General features: G+C 33.6%; 1 protein-coding gene across 1 annotated transcript in view; it reads left to right on the top strand.

The window, feature by feature from the left end:
* The window catches only part of LOC128071014 (lysine-specific demethylase 6A-like), a 174441-nt gene that overhangs the window by 94615 nt on the left and 59585 nt on the right, over positions 1 to 20241 (top strand). Inside the window, exons 8-10 of the mRNA XM_052664012.1 lie at positions 1044 to 1078; positions 15311 to 15404; positions 17155 to 17281. Coding sequence (XP_052519972.1) covers positions 1044 to 1078; positions 15311 to 15404; positions 17155 to 17281 — 256 coding nt within the window. The remainder of the gene's footprint in view (positions 1 to 1043; positions 1079 to 15310; positions 15405 to 17154; positions 17282 to 20241) is intronic.

Here is a 20241-nt window from a genome sequence, read left to right as displayed (position 1 = left end):
TCACTGAATCAGAATTTTTAAGTGCTGAACTTAAGAATTGGTGTGTTTTTGTTTTTTTTTTTAATGCTTCCTAAAGGGAATATAATCTCCCTGCTGTTTACTGAGAGAAAGTGATAGGAAAGTTGGGGTGAGAAGAGAGGGAAGAACAAAAGAAACATTTTGTTACTTAATGAGAATTTCATGATTGCTGTAAGCTTTTTCTTGAAAGTAATCCATATTTATGTTCTCTAAAATTATGAAAGTTTCTTCTACTTATAGCATAACAAGAAAGATTTTGTTATTGACAAACCTTTTAATATTCAAATTATTGGAATTTAGCTGTAATTCTAATTTTGTTTTGTTGATACTTTTGATTTTCATTGAATCCATTATGTTCTGGTAATTGCAAACAGAGCATCAGAAAGAGCTTAAAACAAAAAAAAGCAGATGTATTCCATCATAAAATTTTTTCAGACATACATACTGTATAATTTTGCGTTTTAGGTGATAAGGCCTTTTTTTCCTTCTTTAAATAAAAACTCAACCTAAATCTGAAGATACAAAAAAAAGGAATTTATTGTATGTTTTTCTCTGCTAATACTGTGCTAATCTTAAAAAAAAAGGTTTAAATATAGGGAAGAAAACTATAAAGGAAGAAAACGAGTATGTTAAAAAAGTGTCTATTAAATAACTTTACTATGTTTTAAGGTGAACATTTTTTAATATGTTTTAGGATATGTATATTTTAAAGGGTTTTTTTTTGCAAAAGTTATATCTACTTACTATTGCTGATTTAATTTTAGTATACTAATTAACTATTGATGGTCTTTGTATATTTTGATATTTTCATAGAATTAAAAATAAATTAATTTTTTATTTAATGATAATTATATTTTCTTAGCACGCTCATGATTTTTTGTACATTAAAAAGAAAAGTTACTCTTCTAAGTTGCAATCTATTTTTTTAACATTTTTAATACTTCAAATTTTATAATAATCTGTTTTCATTCATTATTGTAAATTCAGTTGCATTGTAATTAATCCTTTTCCATGATCCTTTGTAGTTCAGTTTCATATTGCCCACTTGTATGAAACCCAGGTAAGTGTTTTAATTTATCAAAAACAAAAATAAAATCCTCATCTATGCTTTAAGTGACATGAGTTATATAAAACAATTTTGTGTTTTACACTTTCTTCTTTAAATGAAATAAATAGCAGTTAATTTAATTCAGTTTGGGGTATATGCTCCTGAATATATTTAATATTTTAAATATATTCATATTCTCATTAAATGTGTTTGAAATTTTGCTTAGTGATAAAACCAAACAAGAAGCATGAAGAAATTAAAGGTTGTATTCAATATGTTTCTAGGTTTTGTAACAACTTTCAACTCACTGTGATTTTAAAAATTTCCAGAACACTCTTTTGCTTTCACTGCAAACTGTCATTTAATGTGATTTGCCTCTAAACTTCAGTCATCTGCATAATTTGAAATGACTTAAGAAGTGTTCTACTATCCTGATGTTAATATGTATATTTTTCTAGAATATTTTTTAATATTTGAAATAAGTTTTTGTCTTAGAATAATTGCTTCTGGTTTTCTGTAATACTGAAGTGTCTTTGAAACATTGTACTTTGTAACACAAAGTATGGAAAAAATGAAAGTTTTAGTTACTCAGTTGTGTCCAACTGTTTGTGACTCCATGAACTGTCACCTGCCAGGCTCCTCTGTCTCCAGGCAGAATTTTGGAATGCATGGCCATTTCCTTCTCCAGGGGATTTTCTCCATCCAAGGGTCAATCCCAGCTCTATTCATTGCAGGCAGATTCTTTACCACTGAGCCACTGGGGAAGCCCAACACAAAGTATGCCTCTGCTGTGTCGCCTCAGTTGTGTCCAACTCTGTACGACCCCATAGACAGCAGCCCACCAGGCTCCTCCATCCATGGGATTTTCCAGGCAAGAGTAATGGAGTGGGGTGCCATTGCCTTCTCCAATACAAAGTATAGTCACCCTTAATGTTAGTATCATTTCTTCTCTATAGGCTTTAAAAATTGTTTCACTTTAACTTTATAATATTTTGTATGTGACATATTTTGTTAGGTTGCTCAGTTAATAACTATACTATCATATAAATTTATAGTCTGTGATCTGAAAGCAGAAAGTTGCTAGCACACTACTACTACATAGTATATATAGTAAAACATTTTAGATTTGATTTCAGATGTGAGTTTCAGTGTAAAGTTAACAGCTTTTCTAGGAGGGAAAACACTTGATATATTGTGAACATTTGTGAGGTCTGATCTTTTGTTTCTAGTGCAAATGTAAAATAATGGGTTGAGTATGTACTGTGCAAATTTATACCAAACAAGGAAAGCTGCTTACATCTTTTTTTATGCATATTATAAATGAACATAGTAAGATAGTTTGAGATTATTTTAAGTGTCATGTTCCCAGACCCTGCTTATAGTAGCCATTATGGGGATCTTTAAAAAACTGACATCGGATTTCTGTACCCTATACATATTACCTTACCCCTTAAAAGCATACTCTAAGTTTCCATATTTTCTGAATTAGAATTGATAAACCCTAAAGGTTAGATAACCTTCTAATCTGTAACTTCTATTTTATAATATATATATTAAGGAAAGACAGCCTTCTATTATCTGTTTCTGATAAATCTGCCAATCTAAGTGTTTGTTTACTTTATAGCTTTTATTATTATTATTATTATTCCTTTTTTTTCCCCTTAACTCTTTGAAGTAGGGGAAGTGATTTTAGTTATATTCAGTCTATGGTTGACCCAACAAATCTGCAGGTTTCTTTCCACAGGACCTGAGTATACTCATGGCCAACTCTACTAGACTATTTTATATAAGGTATCTTGAGCATTGTGCATTTTGGTGTCTTCCATAAAACCATAGTATTATGACTGTTTGACACTTCTAGATGTTAAATTTACCTTAGTTGCATTGCATTTTTTGGTGAAGGGGGAAGTTTTAAGCCCCAGCAATCACTGAACTTATTAAACTTCCCATTTGAGTCTTTTCTTAAAGATTAATTAGTCAGAATTAATTAAATTGAAGGTTAATTAATCACTGTTCTTTGGAAATTTTAGCATATTTTTTTATTCTCTGAAGAGTTTGTGTTAAAGAGCATTATTATGTTTCTTAATATTTGGAAAATTTTAATGGCTAAGTCACTTGGGACTGGATTTTTCATGATTAAAAGCTTTGGTTATGGATACTTTTGAAAAGTATTTGTGATTACTTTTGGGAAGAGTTCTAGATTTTTATTTTGATTCAGCTGTATTTTGGGCAAGAAAATTTTTTCTGTTTCATCTGAAGACTATTGGCTTTAATTGGCCCATAATATTTCCTTACAAGCTGTCAAGATCTGTGGTGAACACCTGCTGTTTTTTACTAATCAGTCTTGGCAACGTCTTTCAAATGTAATAACTTTTATATGCATTTAGTATATGATTACTTTATGTTTTGTTAATTACTGTTCTTTTCTTATTCCTTACTTTGGATTTAATTTAGTCAGTGTTGTCTTTTATTAATTTTTAACATACATATGTGATTGATTTCTAGTTTGAAAAACCATGTGAATTATTTTTTTGTTTTTCTAAAAGTTTACAGTGTTATTCACTTGTTATTTCAGAATATTTTCTAATTTCATTTGTGATTTGTTGATTTCTTTGACCTATAGTTATATAATATGTTGACTAATGTAGACAGTAGTGGGTTTTCAAATTATACTTTCTATATTGATCTCCATCTTAAGTTTGTTGTTTACACCTTTATTATTTATTTCAGTTGGAATTTTTTTAGTTTGCTTTTAGACCATCATATCATCAGTCTTGGTTAATGATCCATGTTTTAATTAGAAATATGTCTTTTGTTTTTGGGCATACTGTGATAAGTTATGAAGACTTCAGATTTTCCTATATTAATTTTAATATTTTAATTTAGAAAGTTCATTAAACCAGTTCTTAAAGAAGTATGAATAATATTACAAGATGGGATTTTGTATGTTTGTGTGCCTGATTTTCAATGATGGATCTTTTTTATCTTTTGATGAATGTTTTCAATGAGTATAGAATTTATTTTCTTTCCTACTTTGAAATTTATGTTCCATTGTTGTCAGCCTTTAGTTTTTCTTCAGGTCTTGTGATTACATTGTTGATTCTTAAAAGGTTATGTGCACTTTTACCTTGGTTTTTAGTTGTTGTTTTTTTTTCTTTCTTTCTTTTCTTTTTTTTTTTTTGCTGATTACTTAAAATTTTTCTTTGTTTCCTGCAATTCTGGTACCATGATCATCTAATGCTTTATCATTTTCACGTAGGTGAAAATTATCATTTTTGTGAATTTTTGTATTTCTTGAATCTGTACTTTGTAGTCCTTTTATGTTATACTTAGAGATCACTTCTTCTAAAACTACTTTTATTCAGTTGTCTTTCATTCTTTAAGCACCTCGTGTTTACATTGTATGAATTTCATTGCCTTTTCTGTTGTTCTCTGTATTTTCTACCTTTTTGTCCTCTCCCTTTATCTATATTTTCTTCTGATTTATTTTTCAGATCATTAATCTTCTCATTTTCTGTATCAGATCTGTCGTTAAATCACCATTAAGTTCTTAATTTTTATTATTCCCTTTTTTCCTTAAAATTTCTGATGGATTTTCACATGGTTACTGATTGTAGGCTGAAGTTATCCATCATTTGGGCTGAAGTTATCCATCATTTATTTTCTTGAACATATTAAATACTCATTATGTCAAAGTCAGTGTTTGCTACTTCTGATACCTGAAATTTATGTTGTTTTTGTTTTTGCTTAATTTTTCTCTCCGTTATCTTTACTTATTTCCAATTTGTTTTGAATTATTTACTGAATGCCAGATTACATGTATGAAAATTTGCTGAGATCATTTTAACTTCTGAGCTTACTACAGCGTCTTATCGCTGGCACATTCTTAGATTGAGAACAGATCATCATAAATGAGGCAGTGGTGTGATCTACAGGCTTCCCTAGTAGATCAGCTGTTAAAAGAATGTGCCTGCAATGCAGGAGAGCCGTTCTATTCCTGGGTTTGGAAGATCCCCTGGAGAGAGGCTAGGCTACCTACTCCAGTATCCAGGCTTCCGTGGTGGCTCAGACGGTGAAGAATCCACATGAAATGCAGAAGACGTGGGTTCAGTTTCTGGGTTTGGAAGATCTTCTGGAGCGGGGCACAGCTACCTATTCCTGAGGAATCACTATGGACAGAGGCGTCTGGAGGTTAAAGTCCAAGGGATTGAAAAGAGTTGGACATGACTGTGCACAGCACAGAACAGTATGATCTATAAATGGCTTCTTGTGTTACAAGGCCTTGTTTGATTTTGTTGTTGTTTAGTCACTAAGTTGTGTGCTGCTCTTTAAGATACCCTGAACTGTAGTCCACCAGGCTCCTCTGGCCGTGGGATTATTTCCCAGGCAAGAAGGCTGGAGTGGGTTGCCGTTTTCTTCTACAGGGAATCTTCCCCGCCCATGGATTGAACCCTCATCTCCTACATTCACAGGTGGATTCTTCACCACTGAGCTACCTGGGAATCTCATTTCACCCTTTATCAATATTGTAGTAATTTTTGTGATTTACCCACGTACTTGGGATGTATTTGATGAGATAACTTGTTTCCATGACAGTAGTAATGTTGTGTGCTTCCCCATGCACTAAAGGGAAAGATGGGTACTTTGTTATACTCTTCTTTGTTGTATTTCTCTCTCCCTTTGTTGAATAAGTAGCCCTCCATGAGGAAGCTGGAGTACCTTCCTTTAAATTTATGGTTAAATTTTGGGATATATTAGTATTTTTTAAAGGGGTAAATTTTTTAAATTCTTGTTTTTTGTTCTTAACTGTGTATTCATTAATTTATCTAATTTGTCACTTTTGATATGTCAGTTCTAGGCCACCTATAAAAACAGAAACTTATTTTCTTATGGGAAAGGTGACAATAAACATGCAATGTAATGTATATTATGCAGAAAATAAAACCAGTCAATGAGATCAAGTACTTTACTGAGAGATAACAAAATAACTCAGGTGTCTAGCACCTAGAAAGAAGTTGAATAAAATATGGTACATTTTGTACTAACTAGTATAATCCATTTGTATATTAATGGAATGAAGAATATTTCTGTGTATCCTTTGGGAAAATATCATACATACTCTTAAGTGAATAGAGGAAGATGAAGCAATGTATAGACTATGCTGTAGTTTATTTGAGTATATGTCTGTTCTCACGTGAAAACTCAAAAGAAATCGTTAGACATCTTAACAAATGTTTATTTACATGAAGATGATGGAAGTAGCATGTTTAAATAGAAATTAATACAGTTTGCGTCTCTAAACTTATAATGTTACACGCTGGACTGAGTCTGTCAGTAACTACTCTTGTGGTTGGACTTACCCTTCTTGTACTTCCTATGATCACAGATTTCTCTTTAGGCACACAGTGAGATCATAAGAAGATAGAAAAAACCTGAGTACTACTTCTGTTGGAATTGATGAAAAATTTCAAAAATTCAGTTTGTTTTGGTACATTTAAAACTGTATCACCAGAAAATTAAAGCTCGGGAAGAGAAAAAAAAGTGGCGCAAAAGATAAATTGTCTAAATCAACTATAATCTCTACTACAGTAGTTGGGAGTGGGACACAGCATACAGTCTCGTTCTTTATCTAGTCACATAATTGGCAATGTATTTATTCAGATTAGCTAGCTATACTCTGCGTATTTCACGCTAGTTGAAGCTCACATCAGCCACGTGTATTGTAAGAAAGAAAAATCAGCTGTAAGGCCTTATAGTTGTGCAGATTTTAGAACCCATGGTTTTATTTTAACATCTATGTTAAGAGAAGGAAGTTTTAAAAAATGTAAAAGTTAGTAGTAAAGTTACAGAAACACCATTTGTGGTTAAGGAAACTGAAGTCAGCTGTTTATTTCTATGAACTGGTTTAAGAAGAGGGAGCAACAGAAAAATCTTCAAATGAGTAAAGGACAGGATAAAACACTTAGATTGTTCAGTAGTTTATTAAGACTTTAAGTGGGGGAAGGGGGTTGAAGGGAAACAGGCAGTTGTGTAAATTACAAGATATTTAAGAGACATAACCAGTTTCACTTTTGATATGATATATAGCTTGAAACTTCAAAGATTAAAAGAAAGCCAAGATATATACAGTATTGGACACCCTTCTCAATTTTGTGAAATTTATTTCCTGTTGATGGTTATTAGTCTTGCTAACAAATTTTTTTGTTATTTGTAAAATTGACTGTTAAGGTTATATACAGTCATACCTCCTAATAATTATAATACTGTTTTTTTTTTTTCTTGCCTACCTAAGATTCACATCAATGCCTTTTTTATCATTTTAAAGATGTTAGCAGAATATTTGGTATTACCTCTTTTGGTTTTGATTACATTGTCTCTTATAAGTAAGAAGATCTCATTATTCCTCTTTCACATAGTCCTATTATATTTTTCTTTTTATGTGCTACCATTAATGAGCTTGATAATTCTTTAATTATCGGCTAATGAAACAAAACCTTGATTCTTCAAAAAATTAAATTTCTTTGTTGTCCAGTGGTCTACTTCGGCTGCAGTTTTGAGGTCACAGTTTTGATGCATGGGCGAGTAAAATACTACAGCGATGTAGTGCTGCCAAAAAATTGGAAAAATTATTAAATTTTTTTCATATGGATGTTAAGAGGGAGAAGTGCAAAAGTGTGCAAAAGTAGGATAATATATATACTGTTTAAAAAGTATTTTAGCAAAATAAATGACAATCATTGCATAAAGTTATACCAAAAGAAGTTTTAGTGTACAGATGAAATAATTTCCTTTCAAAATAATAAGTTACCCTAGTTTTATTCAAAAAGTTAACACTTGACAAGATGAGTTACTATCCCAGTATTGGTCATGGAGATCAAAATTTAAGAAATATAAAACATTTAATGAAAACTGCATGGACTAAGAGGTCACATTACTGGATGATTCTAAGTAGCCTCTTAGAGTTTAAGAAACAAAAATTTTTGAATTTTTTACATTTCTACAATACCTTTCCTTTTTGATTAGTTTTACTGTAGAATAAAAAGACATGAACGTGTACATTGTAAAGTTCCTTTCTTGTGTCCTAAAAGACCAGTTCATCTTGCAGTCAGATACCAGTGCATATAATTCTGAATATTCTTGCAGGAAGAATACTCTTCAGCTGTTATTGACAGCAGTCGCTGTCTGTGTCTGACTCTTTGTGACCTCATAGGCTTAGCACACCAGAATTCCCTGTCCCTTACCATTTCTTGGAGCTTGCTCAAACTTGGATCCGTTGAATCAGGGATGCCAACCATCTAACCATTTCATCCTCTGGTTCCCTTCTCCTGCATTCAGGATCTCCCAGCATCAGGGTCTGTGTCTGTCTAGCCTGTGTCTTTTGTGAACAGTGTACTGGAATTGGCTATTCTACATTGTGCCAACTGACATTGATTGCGCAATTAATATATTTAAGGTAATTACTCTGATAATGGACAGCTTACCTCTATCCTTTTGTTGTTTGTTTTCTCATATTATATAGAGCAGTATTTCCTAACCTTTTTGGCACGAGAAGTTTCATGGAAGACAAGTTTCCACAGACAGATGGCTTGTGGGTGCAATGGGGTTTCAGGATGATTCAAATGTGTTACGTGTGTTGAGTTCTTCAAGCAGGAGGCAGATGGGAGTGGTGGAAAACAGCTGTAAATATAGTTGGAGCTTAGCTGGCTTGTCCACAACTCAGCCTGGATCTTAACAGATTGTGAACCAAAACAGATCTGGGTGTTGAGGATACTCGTCTTCGAGTTCTTATATTCCTCGTTTCCTTAGGCTTTATTTAACATTCTGAATTTTTAGCAGTCTAGTTAAAGTAACAAAACCATGGCTTCAATAGCAAATATTTTTCTTCTCTATTGATTTATTCTCTACTCTCACTCATTGTTGTTACTGTCACAAATTACGTATTTAGACTCCATACCTGTGAAGACTCAGCACGGAGAAAAAACAAAACAAACAAAACATTAAAGGAGACCTGATTTCTTTACTCCAGGAGTTGGTGATGGACAGGGACACCTGCTGTGCTGCGGTTCATGGGGTTGCAAAGAATGGGACACGACTGAGCAACTGAACTGAACTGAACTGATTTCTTTTAGAGGGGGCTTCCCAGCTTGCACTATTGCTCAAGAACCTGCCTGCTAATGCAGGAGACGAAAGAGATGTGGGTTTCCTCCCTGCTTTAGGAAGATCCCCTGGAGGAGGTCATGGCAACCCACTCCAGTATTCTTGCCTGGAGAATCCCCTGAGCAGGGGAGCCTGGTGAGCTACATACAGTCCATGGGGTTGCAAACACTTGCCACAATGGAGATGGCTTAACATGCACCCAGCATACATGCACACACCCACTAACAAACATGTATTCTTTTTTTGTTGGTACTTTATGTAGAAACCAGAAGATTACTTGTAAATCAAAAATAACAGTAGTACTTACTCTTAAGTGTACCTGGTAGGTTAATTATATCAGTTTGCTTTATTTCTTGATATGACTCAGATTACTGTCTTTTTCTTTCAGTCTGAATGACTCCTTTTATCAATTTTTTTATAGGGCAGCTCTTTCACTGGATATTTTCTTGAGTAATTCTGGTTATTTTTCTTAATATTAACATTTTGAGTAAGCTTACAGAGTTTGAAGTAGACTACTGAAAACAAAAGTCTTCCTAGTCAGACTCATCTTTTAGTTCTCAAGCCAGTAACCTCAAAAGAACACTCATATTAATATCCCTAAATCTTTTCAAAATTCATTGATTTTCATGTTGAAGATAAGAATATATCCATACATTTAAAACTTGTCTCTGGAAAGAATGATGTTATATTAGCTGTAAGTCTTGGTGAAATAGTCATATTTCTGTGGATTACTTTTTAAGTGTAGAGTTTGCTGTATTTGCACTGTGTATAGATCAGTGTTGCATTATTTGGAATCTTTCATCACTCTTAGTGGAAAATGTTTCACCATTAAGCAGTAACCACTCAGTCTCCTCTAACCCAATCCCTGGTAGCCTCTGTTCTGCTCTCTGTCTCTGTATATGTGTCTTGTGGATACGTCATATGAATAGATTGGTATAGCTTTTGTCTTTTTGAATTACTTATTTCACTTAGCATAGTATCATCTAGGTTCTTCTGTGTTGTAACATGTATCAGATTTTATTTGAAAGCTGATTAACCTTGCCCTGTTTGTGCAGTCAGCCCTCAGTGCTTGTGTGTTTTGCATATTTGTATTCAGCCAACTTCAGATCAAAAATACATTAGAAAAATAATTCCAGAAAGTTTGGAAAAACAAAACTTGAACTTGTTACATTCTTGGTACTATTTTTGAGCATTGAAGTAGGTGTTAGGTATTATGAACAATTTAGAGATGAATAAACCAAGTGGAAGGATGTGCATAGGTTATATGCAATAATAGCTCCATTTTATATAAGGGACTTGAAATCCAGAAAGGGTCTTAGAACTAATTCTTGTAGATACCAGAAATCAGTATTATGTTCAGTTCAGTCGTTCAGTCATGTCCGACTCCTTGTGACCCCATGAACCACAGCACACCAGGCCTCCCTGTCCATCGCCAACTCCCAGAGTCCACCCAAACCTGTGTCCATTGAGTCGGTGATGCTATCCAACTGTCTCATCCCCTTCTCGTCCTGCCCTCAATCTTTCCCAGCATCAGGGGCTTTTCAAATGAGTCAGCTGTTCGCATCAGGTGACCAAAGTATTGGAGTTTCAGCTTCAATATCAGTCCAACCGATGAACACCCAGGACTGATCTCCTTTAGGATGGACTGGTTGGATCTCCTTGTAGTCCAGGGGGCTCTCAAGAATCTTCTCCAACACCACAGTCCAAAAGCATCAATTCTTCAGTGCTCAGCTTTCTTTATATTTCCAACTGTCACATCCATACATGACCACTGGAAAAACCATAGCCTTGGCTAGACGGACCTTTGTCGGCAAAGTAATGTCTCTGCTTTTGAATATGCTGTCTTGGTTGGTCATAACTTTCCTTCCAAGGAGTGACTGTCTTTTAATTTCATGGCTGCAATCACCACCTGCAGTGATTTTGGAGCCCCAAAAAATAAAGTCTGACATTGTTTCCCCATCTATTTCCCGTGAAGTGATGGGACCAGATGCCATGATCTTAGTTTTCTGAATGTTGAGCTTTAAGCCAACTTTTTCACTCTCCTCTTTGACTTTCATCAAGAGGCTTTTTAGTTCCTCTTCACTTTCTGCCATAAGGGTGGTATCATCTACATATCTGAGGTTATTGATATTTCCCCCAGCAATCTTGATTCCAGCTTGTGCTTCTTCCAGGCCAGCATTTCTCATGATGTATTCTGCATATAAGTTAAATAAGCAAGGTGACAATATGCAGCCTTGACTTAGTCCTTTTCCTATTTGGAACCAGTCTGTTGTTCAATGTCCAGTTCTAACTGTTGCTTCCTGACCTCCACACAGGTTTCTCAAGAGGCAGGTCAGGTGGTATTCCCATCTCTTTCAGAATTCTCCACAGTTTATTGTGATCCACAGAGTCAGAGGCTTTGGCATAGTCAATAAAGCAGAAATTTGAAGCATCTCTATACTAGCATGTGAGATGAGTGCAGTTATGTGGTAGTTTGAGCATTCTTCGGCATTATCTTTGGGATTGGAATGAAAACTGACCTTTTCCAGTCCTGTGGCCACTGCTGAGTTTTCCAAATTTGCTGACATATTGAGTGCAGCACTTTCACAGCATCATCTTTCAGGATTTGAAACAGCTCAACTGGAATTCCATTACCTCCACTAGCTTTGTTCGTAGTAATGCTTCCTAAGTATTAGGTTAATTATATGCATTATATTAATATACATATGCCACATTTTGTTTTTGTTATTTGTGAGAAAATATTTGAATTATTTCTGAAATTTTGTAATGATGAATGAAAAAATAAAGACATAGTCTATGATGAAGAAGACTGTAGATTTTAATCCAAGATATATTAAGTTTTTAAATTTTTGTTCATTTTTATTTCGCTAATTGTTTGAGGTCTTTTGAAATTCCCTGCATATGAACTTTAGGATCACTTTTAAAATATCTGCAAATTACAGCAGGGTTTTAATAGAGATATTGAATCCTTAAATTGCCTCAGGAAGTGTTGTTATCTTAATATAGAAACACCTTAGAAATATTTTCATTTCAATTTCAAAGCAGTGCAAAGAAGCAAGTATTGCACCAAAGCAAGTGCATGGGTTTTTTGGTTTCCCAGTGCATATGAAGGTTATGTTTACCCTATATTATCATCTATTAAAAGTGCATTATGTCTTTAAAAATGTTTTATACTTTATATAAGACATATCTACTGCTTTTATCAAAAAACATAAGAAAGCAAGTATTGTTAAGAAAATGAAATTACTTCCTATACTATTGGTGGGAAGGCAGAGGGGTACAGCATGTACAGAAAAACAGTATGAAGAGGCCTCAAAAATTAAAAATAGTATCATTATCTAATTTTTTTTAAAGTATCATAGGAGCCATTATTCAGACTTCTGAGTGTTTATTCAAAACAAGTTTAAATTCAAGATTTCAGAGATATTAGTTTTCCTATATTCACTGCAGCACTACTAACAATAGCTAGTATGTGAAAACAATCATAATGTATGAATGGATAAAGAAAACTAAGTCTTTTACATATTTGGCACATTTTAAGTTGATTTTCTTCTTAGTGGTACAGTAAGTTGACTTGTTACCTTAATTTCCTTTTTGAATTATCCTCTGTTAATATATCAAAATACAGTTGATTTTTTTCTCCAGTTTATTTGTATATAGTTGGTAAATAACATTGTACTAGTTTAAGGTATACAACATAATTAGTATATATTGTGGAGTCATTTCCATGTGTAATTAGCATCATAGTTGTTTGTTAAACTTTTTTATTCCTATTACTTAACATTTCAAAAATACATCACAAACATTTTTATTACATACATCAAAAAACTTTTTCAGGCACTCACTAAAGTCTTCCTCAAAATTGCTTATATTTTTCAGTTGACACAGATGGATGTTTCCATGTGTAGCAGTAACATCAAATAAAACTATTATTGCAAGAATGGAGCTTTTTAAAAAATTAAACACTGATGAATTAAATGATTTTTCTTGAAGTAAAAGATGAATGTCCTATTAAGTGTATTTGGAGAGGGAAATGGCAACCCACTCCAGTATTCATGCCTGTAGAATACCTATGGATAGAGGAGCATGGCAGGCTACACCCCTTGGGGTCACAAGAGTTGGACATGACTTAGTGACTAAACCACTACCTCCACCTGTTAAGTTTATTAAGTTTCAGAATTTTAAAAAATCAATGTTTGTGATATTTGTGAGTGAAAGATCTGCTACAGATGTATATGTTTGTGTTGCATTGGTAACAACAATTCCTGCATATTGTTATACTTCCATTTCCATAGGAAGTATACATTGCTTTTCCTGCTGTGTATTAATACTTTCATGTTCTGCTGTAATTACACACTCCACAAGGCTAACATACATGATCCTTACAGTGTCCTCCTCTGATTGCTATCAGCTTGGTTCAACTGATTTTTTCTTGTTAATTTTGTATCCTGCCTAATTTATTAACTGTATGTTTATGCTTGGCAACTGTGTATCCTTGTTTGTGGGCTGCTTTCTGAATGTTGGTTTGCTGTCTGTGTTAAAACTATGGCATTCTTATGTGTATGTGTGTATATGAGAGATAAAAAGTGTAGAGTTTTCTTTTCTTCCTTCTTTGGTTGTCTCATTTAGTTTAGAGTAAAAACTGTTTTTAGCCCCAATTTATACATTTAATTGTTCTGTTTACTTAATACGGTGTCCTTGGTACTTCCCTGATGGGCCAGTAATTAAAAATCCACCTTGCAATGCAAGAGACACTGGTTATATTTGGTCAGGGAACAGGAGACTGAGGTTCCCTATGAAGAACCTCGCTATGCCATGGAGTAACCAAGTCTTTGTGCCACAGCTAGTGAATCCCATGAACAGCAAAAGATCTTCTATGATGCAACAAAGATCCCATGTGCCACAACTAATACCTAGCGCAGCCAAAGAAATAAATACTTGAAAAATAGAAATGTTACTTAATAAAATATGTCTTTGAAATGACTTCACCATCTTTTTCTTTTTTGTTTAAGATTGTAAAAATGTCTATCGGGCTTTTCCACGTATGTTTTAAGGACAGCATACTTTGGGTTTTCTTTTATTATCATTTTCTGTTGTTTTGGAAGGGTTAAGTTAAACATCACAGTAGCGATAAAAGATTTTAGTCTTACAGTAATTTTTGAAGGAAAACTGTGGGCAGTGGTCTCATTTGTAAATTTGCTTGTACCTTCAATATGAATATTGTTTATCATGTCTATGGAAAGTTATGTTGTGAATACCTCATTGCTTATAAATATTTTCCAAGGACATTTTCTATTAAAGCAGTATATTTTAAAATGCAAATTAAATTTACTACTTTTCCTCTTAGACTTTGTAAAGGATAGTAGTAGCACTAATTGTATTTGCTTAATAAAACGTGCATATCATTGAAACTCTTTCCAGGTTAATTATCCATCTGCTTGTAGGATAGTTCTACAGCTTTGTGAATGTTATTAAGTAATGTCTAAAGGTGATTTTTTTTCCCCCATAAGTTGTGGGAAACAGCAAATGTTATAATTACCATATTTTACTGATACTATATTAGAGTGAAGTGTAGTTTTACTAGCTGTTATTTTGGAAGTTGGTGATACAGAGTTAAATATTCAGTTAATGAATTAGAACTCTTATTTTCATAATGGAAACTTTAAAAATATTACTGTCTGAATCATATACTGCTTAATTTTATGATGTATGTAACATATATATGAGTGTTTATTCCAGTTTATTAGTTGAAATATTAATTCTGTGCTTAAAGGCTTTTTTAGGTGAAGTATAGTTGATGTTATATATGGAATATATGCAACATAGATATTCCAGTTTTTAAAGATTTCATTGCATTTTAATTTATTGTAAAATATCAACTAAATTCCCTATGTGTATAATACATCCTTGTACTTACCCCTTTTATACACAATAGTTTGTCCCTCCTGACCCGTTTAATTCATGTTTTGCCCCTCCTCCATTCCCTCTCCCAAGTAGTAACCACTAGTTTGTGTTCTATATCTGTGTTAACTTTTTTTTGTTGCAGTAATGATGTATCTTTTTTTCTGAATATCTTCTGCTCTTTAGAGAATGTATCATTCTGCGAAGGAAGCTTATGAACAGCTTTTACAGACAGAAAACCTACCTGCACAAGTAAAAGCAACTGTTTTACAACAGTTAGGTACATAAAAGTTTACTTTTTATTACATAATGCATTATTATTAAAATTTTGGTGGGCGTGGGTAGGAACAATTTTAATTCTTCTGCTTAAAAATAACTTTTCACTAAACTCCTGTGTTTTAGAATTAATTGTGATCTGTATTGAGATTGTATTTTAAGTGAGTATTTTATATTGTAAATATTCCTGTTGTAAATGTACTTCTCTCCTTTTTTTTTTTTTTTTTGGTCAAGAATTAATGTGTTTATTCCTTATTTGCTAGTATAATCATTCAATTGTGTCTGACTCAGTGACCCCATAGTTTTTGGTCAAGAGTTAATGTATTTATTCCTTATTTGCTTGTTTTAATCATTCAACTGTGTCTGACTTAGTGACCCCATAGTTTGTAGTTGTAGTCTGCCAGACTTCTTTGTCCATGGGATTTCCCAAGCAAAATTCTGGAGTGGGTTGCCATTTCCTCCACAGAATCTTGCTGACCCATCTAGCATATTTCATCTCATAATTTACCTTCAGTGGTCCAGTCCACTCCTTTTAAGTTCTCAACATTCTTCTTTAGTAATTGGCCTCTAGAAGAGGTTTGAACATTCCTCTGTGCTTATTATAAGCACTCTGTGAAGTTAAATGAGTTAAAATAATTCAAATGGTAAGTTATGTGCTGTGAGCTTGTTTTCATAGGGTGTTTTATTATGTGACGTAATGGAACTGTGTCACCTAAAAATGAAAGAATATTTTACTTATTTTCTGTAGCTACTTGTTACATTCTTATGTTTAAAAAGCAAAAGTTTGGTGCTCAGAAATAATGTAATATATTACTACTACTTTATTGATAGTAAGAATACTCTGCGGTAATTCATTTTGTTAGTTATTTATCATATATATATTTAATGTTTAGATTTGGTTTTTAAAATTTGCTTTTTGTTTCCGTATTTGGTTTTGAGCAAATAGTTTCTAAATTTTAATGAACTTGTGATAATGTATTTTTGAAATGGCAGTATTTTGCCTATAATGTCAAAAGCAATTAGTCATACTTTTGCCTAGGTTGTATATACTTTTGCAAAGGTAATTTTATAACTTGACTGACAGTTAAAGCACTATATTTCCATTTGTGTTAAGTGTTTAACATTTTTTTCATGGTCCAATCTTTCCATTGTCTTTGCTGCTATAACTCTTCTACTTTTTCATTATTCAAATGCTGTATTGCTTTTATCTGTTTTGGAACCAATTTTTTATTTACATATTCATATAGCTTTGGAAATATTTTGTTTTTGATGATGTGTTTGGGATTCTTTGAAAATAATTAATGCATGTAAACTGTAGGATCTTTGGTAAGGTTTTCTTTTTAATAATTTATCTTTGAATATTTTTAGTTTCATTTTTTCCTGAGAGATGAACATGGACTTACTAGATTGTTTTCAAAATATTTCAACCTTTGAAGAATAAGTAAATTAATCCTCTTTATACTTTTTGGCTTATAAATCAGTATTTTATTTTCCAAATTAAATTTAGAAAAGGAATATCTGTGTGTGACTTCTATGTAGTACCCTAGATGTTTTAAGTTTCCTTCTGTTGATTATATCCCTTTTAGTAAAATGGATTTTCCTGTAGCTACCTTTGATAGTTCAAAATTTAGGAAAGTTTGATTCAAGATAAGTAAATAAATATACAAGAAGGGTATTTGTGTGCTTCATGATTTTCTTGAGGCTAGAAGAGTGGTTGAATCATGGGTAAATGGCTTCCACTTGATTAATTATAGGATGGATGCATCATAACGTGGATCTATTAGGAGACCAAGCCACCAAGGAAAGCTGTGCTATTCAGTATCTCCAAAAGTCATTGGAGGCAGATCCTAATTCTGGCCAGTCTTGGTATTTCCTTGGCAGGTGAGACCAGACTCTTGGGTTGTGCTATGTAGAGGTGGTTTATAATCTAAAATGTTAATGTAATCTATAATATCCTTAGTGGCAGTTTATTTTAAAAACATTGTAACAGATTTTTGGAAGGTAAATTTGATCATTTCAGATCATTCTGAATTAGGTGCTTTTACTGAAGAATTCTTATTCTGCTTATTAGATTTCATTTCATGTTGTCTTGTGACTTGAATTACTTAGGAGTTTTAAAGAATTTTGTCATATGCTAATTGGGGTATTGTTTTTCTGTTCAGTATTTAAAGTGTTTCCTCTATCATTTTTATCATTTTTAAAATGTATTTATTTAACAGAGAATTCATTTTTATTCTATGTGATGATTGTGTCTAGCATATTAAAAAGTCTAAACCGTTTGAAGTTGGAATTTTCCACTGATTAATGAATGGATTGTTTATTAGATATATCAGTACCTTTTTTCAATGTTATAAATTTAACTTTAATTGTCTTACTTGGTTTGACTGTAAATTTTGCCCCTTTCTTATTGACATTGAGTTTGTTTATTTATGTAAAGGTTAACTCACATTTAGGTTTTGTGTTAATATTAGCTTTTAGTGGCTTTTTCTTTTAAAAAGGAAGTACACTTACATTTAGATTATTATTAAAATAATTTCTTTTTTTAAAATTTCATTTTTGATTAATTTTGTTTAATAAAGTTAGCTACTTTCCTTATAGAGTTTTTCTAATCTCCTCTAGGTTTGTAAAAATCTAGTTTGAATTCCTTTTAGTGTTTTCTCCTCTGCTAAAGATCCTATGGGATAAGCTGAATCTTTCTTATCTTCCATTTCCATTTGTTGTTACCAGTCAAGCATTTAGTAAATGAAATAAATGAACTACGTAGTTTTTGCTTTTGGAGCTAATATAATTTTTACCTTTGTGCAAAATTTATCTTAATGGGGTGATTTTAAAAGAGGTTTATCTTTAGAAAGAGGAGAGTGTGACACATAATATTAGGTTTTTTTATTAGCACTCCTACTAATTTAGATTTTTAAAAGAATATGACAAAGGATATTTTTTTCCTTTTGATCCAAGATAAAAATCTGTAGCATAATGTCATTTACATTGTATGTGACTCTTTAGTATAAGGGATCCTTTTGTTGTTTCTGTTTAATCACAGCCATGTACAATACATGTAAAAAAATATGTTTAAAATCTTCATTTTAGTAAAGATAGACTTTCCCATCTCTTTGGGAAAAGCAGGATACTACAGAGGAATTAATTGAGGTTATCTGAATTTAAAACAATATATGTTCTGCTTGTTAATGTTTTTTGTACCAATATGGACCCCAGTCTAGATTTCTCAATTACATAATAGTTCTTCTGGGCCAAAGATAATCATTTTATACAGCATTTATTTATTTTTAAAAGAATATTTATTTATTTGGTTGTCAAGGATCTTAGTTGCAGCATGTGGGATCTGTTTCTCTGACTTGAGGCCAAACCCAGGCCTCCTGCATTGGCAGCACAGGGTGTTGTTCGCCGCCGAAGCACCAGGAAAGTCCCTGCTGCTGCTGCTGCCAAGTTGCTTCAGTCGTGTCCAACTCTGTGCAGCCCCATAGATGGCAGCCCACCAGGCTGCCCCGTACTTGGGATTCTCCAGGCAAGAACGCTGGAGTGGATTGCTATTTCCTTCGCCAGTGCATGAAAGTGAAAAGTGAAAGGGAAGTTGCTCAGTCGTGTCTGATTCTTAGCGACCGCATGGACTGCAGCCTACCAGGCTCCTCCATCCATGGCATTTGCCAGGCAAGAGTACTGGAGTGGAGTGCCATTGCCTTCTCCAAGGAAAGTCCCTAGACAGCATTTATTTTTAATGTTAGTTTTTTCCCATAATTTTGTTTCTTTTCCCTGCTGCCTTTGGATATGCTGCCTCTAATTGACTTTACTAATAGAAAACAGAATCACATTTCTGACAAATGATGTTTTAAAGCTTATTGAAGGACTTCCTGGTGCTCCAGTAGTAATCTGCTTGCCAGTACAGGGTACATGGTTTTGATCCCTGGTCTGGGATAATCTCACATACCATGGAACAACTAAACTAAGCCTATACACTGCAGCTAGTGAGCTCACTCACCCTGGAGCCCAGATACCACAACTAGAGAGTGACCATCAGTTCAGTTCACTTCAGTTGCTCAGTCGTGTCCAGCTCTTTGCAACCCCATGAACCGCAGCACGCCAGGCCTCCCTGTCCATCACCAACTGTCAGAGTTCAGAGAGTGACCATGCTGCTGCTGCTGCTAAGTCGCCTCAGTCGTGTCCGACTGTGTGCGACCCCATAGACGGCAGCCCACCACGCTCCCCTGTCCCTGGGATTCTCCAGGCAAGAGCACTGCAGTAGGTTGCCATTTCCTTCTCCAATGTATAAAACTGAAAAGTGAAAGGGAAGTCACTGAGTTGGGTCCAACTCTCAGTGACCCAACGGACTGCAGCCTACAGGCTCCTCCATCCATGGGATTTTCCTGGCAAGAGTACCGGAGTGGGGTGCCATTGCCTTCTCTGAGAGAGAACCGTAGGCAGAAGGAAACCCAGTGTAACCATAGTTAGTTAGATGAAAAAAACTTACTGAAGCTCTGAAAGAGGATCTCAATGTCTGTAAAATTTATAGAGATTTGATGATCCTAGTATTTTAAAAAAGGTGTTACCTCTGTGTCCAAGGCTTTATTTTATATTATTACTGTTTCTTGAGTGAGATGTGTGTGTTAAATTGAGATAGGGATGTTGCAGTACAGTAGTAACACTGGTAATGAAAGTGTTAGAGTCTGCCACACGCAGAAAACTGAAAAAATTAGGAATGATCAGACAGCAGCTTGTTTTACCGTTTCATGTTGCAAGTAGGGGACATGAATTCAAGGAAGTAGTTTTCTCAAGGTAACATAATAATTCATGTAGCAGAAAGACCTAAAACCCAGCTTTACTTAGTG

This window comes from Budorcas taxicolor, chromosome Y (assembly GCF_023091745.1).
Source record: "Budorcas taxicolor isolate Tak-1 chromosome Y, Takin1.1, whole genome shotgun sequence".
In the NCBI taxonomy this organism is placed as follows: Eukaryota; Metazoa; Chordata; class Mammalia; order Artiodactyla; family Bovidae; genus Budorcas; species Budorcas taxicolor.
This window is presented reverse-complemented; position numbering and strand designations above follow the sequence as displayed.